Here is a 3964-nt window from a genome sequence, read left to right as displayed (position 1 = left end):
GTCAACCTCTAAATATGGGCATTATATTAGATTTAATATTGTATTAAATGTATTTATTGTATTTCCTTTGTTAACAAAAAGTTTGTTAGCTCTCTGTTTATATGTATCACCATGGTGATTAATGAAAATCATTGAGAATTATTTTATGAGAATTATTTTTAACAAAGGAATTACAATAAATACATTTAATACAATATTAAATCTAATATAATGCCCATATTTAGAGGTTGACTAAGAGAATTAATTATGTGTTGGTTATTAAGACTATACCCAATAAGTACCCGACTTACACTAGCTATCTAAATTAATCGAGTTTTTGGTTGATTTGAAACGATAATCGGTTTGTTTGGATCATTAGAGCCCTACTCAAACATACATTTTTACTTACGCGATTTATTAGCTTTAATTCACATAATATAAACTCCAATAAAAGCATCTTCAACCGAAGAAATAACAACATATATTCATGACGTTAACAAACAAACTTCAGTTTAACCGAGCTTCGAAAGAACATCATTAAGACTCGAAACAGCCGCTGCATAACTCTTTTCAGCATCGGCCGAGCTTTTAATCTTTGCCGCATGGTCCAACTGATCCAAACAAATTAGAAAAAGGTCAGATCTATAAACATAAATTTGGTGGTGTTAATTAATTTATAATGAATAGGTAAGAAACCCTACATCGGCCAAGTCTTGGAACAGCTTCCCAGTGAGATCTTTGAGTTGTTTCTTTTCGTCCTTCGGTTTTGATGCAATCACCGTGTTGAGGTCAAACCGGAGGTAATTTGACTTCAAACGAAGATCATTTTGGACATATGGCCATGCCTTTTTGTCAATGAACTCTTTAACGTTCAGTATTTCCTTTGATGATTCTTTTGCACGTGCTGCCGCTTCTGTTGGTGGCAATGGTTGGAGGTAGAACCGGTTCTTCAACGGCAAGTCAAGGTCCCTTGGTTCATCCGAGTTTAGGGTTCCCGCTGCCAATACACATATATTCACCGTTGTTAGTCGTGTGTTGGGTTTATGGATTGACTAGTTAAATTGTTGAACCGAACACTACCCATATTTTTATTCATGCACAACTTAAGAATGTGACTATCATGACCTCTTTAATCCATTTATCTGAACGAACGTGTCAAATATGGTTGACGGATAATAATCATGTTGTAAATATGTTAATCGAGTTAGGAAGATGTAAAGAAATGGGTTAAAAGGGTTAGTATGCCAACCAGGTTGATTAAATAGGTTGGCAGGTCAACCTATTTAACTAAATGGAAAGTCAACCCAAACACGACCTGATTAATTTAAACGCGCCAAACCGTTTGCTGTTAAGAAACAAGTTGCAAACGGGTTAAATAATGAACGCTACCCGTTTTCAGTTTTCAAAACATAGTAAATATCTATTATGACTATTTAAAATTTTCGTGTCATGTTTCTAAATTACCATATATCAAGATAAGAACTGAAATAAATAGTAGTCGGAAACTTACGAAGTCCACCAGAAGGTGGCGGAGGTGGGCCTAGCTTGATCGGTTTTGCATCAGCAAGCACAGCCTGAACAAAAGAACCTGAGGCCAGCCCGGTGGCAATGAGTCCCAAAACAGCTCGACGGCTAGTCTCGGTTTGATCAACCTGTGAGGCTCGAACGACGAGCCCAGTGCGAGCAACACCGACTCGACCATTCGCAATTGGGGTCAACCGGGTAGAGCTGTTGAGTTGGAGGCCGGCCATTGATGACACAGATTGAGCCATTGTTCGGTTCTGTTACTACTGGTGTCAAGTGGATGATAATAATGATAATATGTGATGATGGTTTTAAGACCTTATCTTTTTCGAATGGATAATCTGGATATGCTTCTGGCCAATGAGGTTTCGAGCTTTGGACAACTTGGATTAGGTTTCGTATGGTTCCATTAGCAATTTGACACGTGGATATCAAAATGAAACGAGGCCAGTATCAACTATCAAGATATAAAGTTAATACTTCTGAAATTATTAACGTGGTTTTCGTTCTTTAACTTTGTGATACTGGGAAATTTTGTTTTTTAACTTAAAACTAAAATTAGATTTTAATAATTTGAATTATAATCTATTCACGGATATTTAAATAAATTTTGTTTTAATCCCAACCCCCTCAAAAGTCTACCTACCTCACCCACCTAGTGCTACAAGTTATTTATACGTTCTTGAATCCAGTCAGTCAAATTAACCAAAATCAGACTTACAGGCTAAAAGCCTAGTCGGCACCCAATGCACTAAACTCATGCAATTTGCCACTTATATGCTTTGAGGAAGAGAGCTATGTCATGTTGCAGGCTAAATTAGCCTGCAAGTCCACGTCACTAGCTAATAATGTTATTTCACCTTTCAGACTATATTAGCCTTCATCTTCTCCCACATTAACCTTCATCTCCGGTTTGGCCTTTAACATGTCAGCCTTCGGCCTTCATCTTATACATAGGTTGAAGGCTGGACATGATAAAGCCTAAAGGCTTAACAAAATGAAGCCTTGAAGTTAACATCTGGATAAGATTAAGCTAAAGTGGGTGAAGATGAAAGCTAATTTAGCCTGTAAGGTAAGATGACATTATCGGCTAGTGAAGTGAACTTGCAAGCTAATTTAGCTTGCAACATGTCACACGGCTCATCCTCGAAGCGAGCACGTGGTGAACTACATGAGTCAAGTGCATTGGCCACCGATTAAGCTTTTAGCCTGCTTGGCCTGCAAGTCTGATATTGACTTCTTTGATTGGCTTGATTCGAGAATATTTATGGAACTTGCGTGCCAAAAAGTATGAATTTGAAAAAATGGTATAACCTGTCTATTATAATAATTTTCCATTATTTATTTATAAAGAAGATAGACCTATAAATGACAACTAATAAAAGTCCTTATTGCTCGATATTTATTTTAATAATTATTTTTTGTGTTTAATTTAGAAATAAAATAACAAGTATGCAACCAAAGTAACAAATATAATAATTAAAAAAACTAACTCAATCCTCACAAAATAAATTGTTAAAAACTCAGGTGTTAAAAATTGTGTAATGTATGTTATCAAATAGCATCATGACAATATCTACATGGTAAAGCATCTAAGTACCAAACAAACCATGCATAAAAGTTTATATTACAATCATTAAATATTAATAAATTAATTATTATTTTGCGCTATTGATAGAGTTAAAATGTATGGATGGGTTATAACAGAAAGTATGATTTTTTTTAGAAATGATAATAAGTAATTTATTCAATTGATTTTGAACATGAATTGTTGAGATTAAATTATGGTGAAATCAAGTGTGAAATAAGAGGAATGACAGAAAAGAAATAGCACGTTTGTTGACTTTAATGACCGAGCTTCACATGCAAAACACACATGCCAATTCACTCATCATTTTAAAACTTACATAAATACGACATTTAAAAAAAACACTATAATAAAGAGTTTTTTATCTTTAATATGAGTACCATATTTCTATGTAAAAATTAATAAAATATAGTGGGTTTTTTACCAACTGTGTTTTACCAAAATTATGTTTCACAAAATTGTGTTTTACTAAATTGTGTTTTCGATCTCTGTTGTATTTTTTTCATAGTGCTTTCAGTGCTAAAAAAACACAATTGATGGAGACGGTGACCGTTTTTCAGCGTCCCTTTTCTGATTACAATTTTCCGACATCTTTTTCGGCGTCTTTTCTTGGTGACTTTTCTAGCGAGGTGGTGGCGGTGGGTGGCAATTGTGACGGTGGTGGTGGTGGATGGTGGTGGTCGTAGGGGGTGAGTGAAGATATATTGGGTTTTGAGATGAAGTGTTGGACCAAAATGTTCTCCTTCCAAGCCATTCTAAGAAATTAACTTCTTATATGAACCAAACTTGCTAAATGGTCGTCATCTATTAAGTGAAAAGGACGTAAGTGAGATGACCATCCAATATTAATTCAAACTTTTTTTTAAACGACAT

At 35.0% G+C, this 3964-nt stretch overlaps 1 protein-coding gene across 1 annotated transcript; it reads right to left on the bottom strand.

The window, feature by feature from the left end:
* Window positions 1–363: 363 nt before the first annotated feature.
* LOC143625795 (oxygen-evolving enhancer protein 3-2, chloroplastic-like) lies at window positions 364–1792 on the bottom strand. Its single transcript, XM_077096039.1, has 3 exons — window positions 1490–1792; window positions 681–976; window positions 364–590 (listed from the first exon to the last, which is right to left on the bottom strand). Exons 1-3 carry the CDS (start codon window positions 1749–1751, stop codon window positions 492–494), a joined length of 657 nt encoding a protein of 218 aa, XP_076952154.1. The 5' UTR covers window positions 1752–1792; the 3' UTR covers window positions 364–491.
* Window positions 1793–3964: the final 2172 nt, after the last annotated feature.

This window comes from Bidens hawaiensis, unplaced genomic scaffold (assembly GCF_021521415.1).
Source record: "Bidens hawaiensis isolate Kalapana, Puna unplaced genomic scaffold, B.hawaiensis_p1.1 tig00004242_1, whole genome shotgun sequence".
In the NCBI taxonomy this organism is placed as follows: Eukaryota; Viridiplantae; Streptophyta; class Magnoliopsida; order Asterales; family Asteraceae; genus Bidens; species Bidens hawaiensis.
The sequence above is the reverse complement of the archived record's forward strand: the minus strand, read 5'-3'. Positions and strand labels throughout refer to the sequence as shown.

What these genes read in the sequence shown, in the direction of transcription:
- LOC143625795 (XM_077096039.1), bottom strand. Translation starts at nt 1,751, where the DNA reads ATGGCTCAATCTGTGTCATCAATGGCCGGCCTCCAACTCAACAGCTCT. An exon ending in GCCACCTTCTGGTGGACTTC is followed by an intron (nt 977 to 1,489) that starts GTAAGTTTCCGA and finishes GTGTATTGGCAG; the next exon opens with CGGGAACCCTAAACTCGGAT. An exon ending in TGTTCCAAGACTTGGCCGAT is followed by an intron (nt 591 to 680) that starts GTAGGGTTTCTT and finishes TGTTTGGATCAG; the next exon opens with TTGGACCATGCGGCAAAGAT.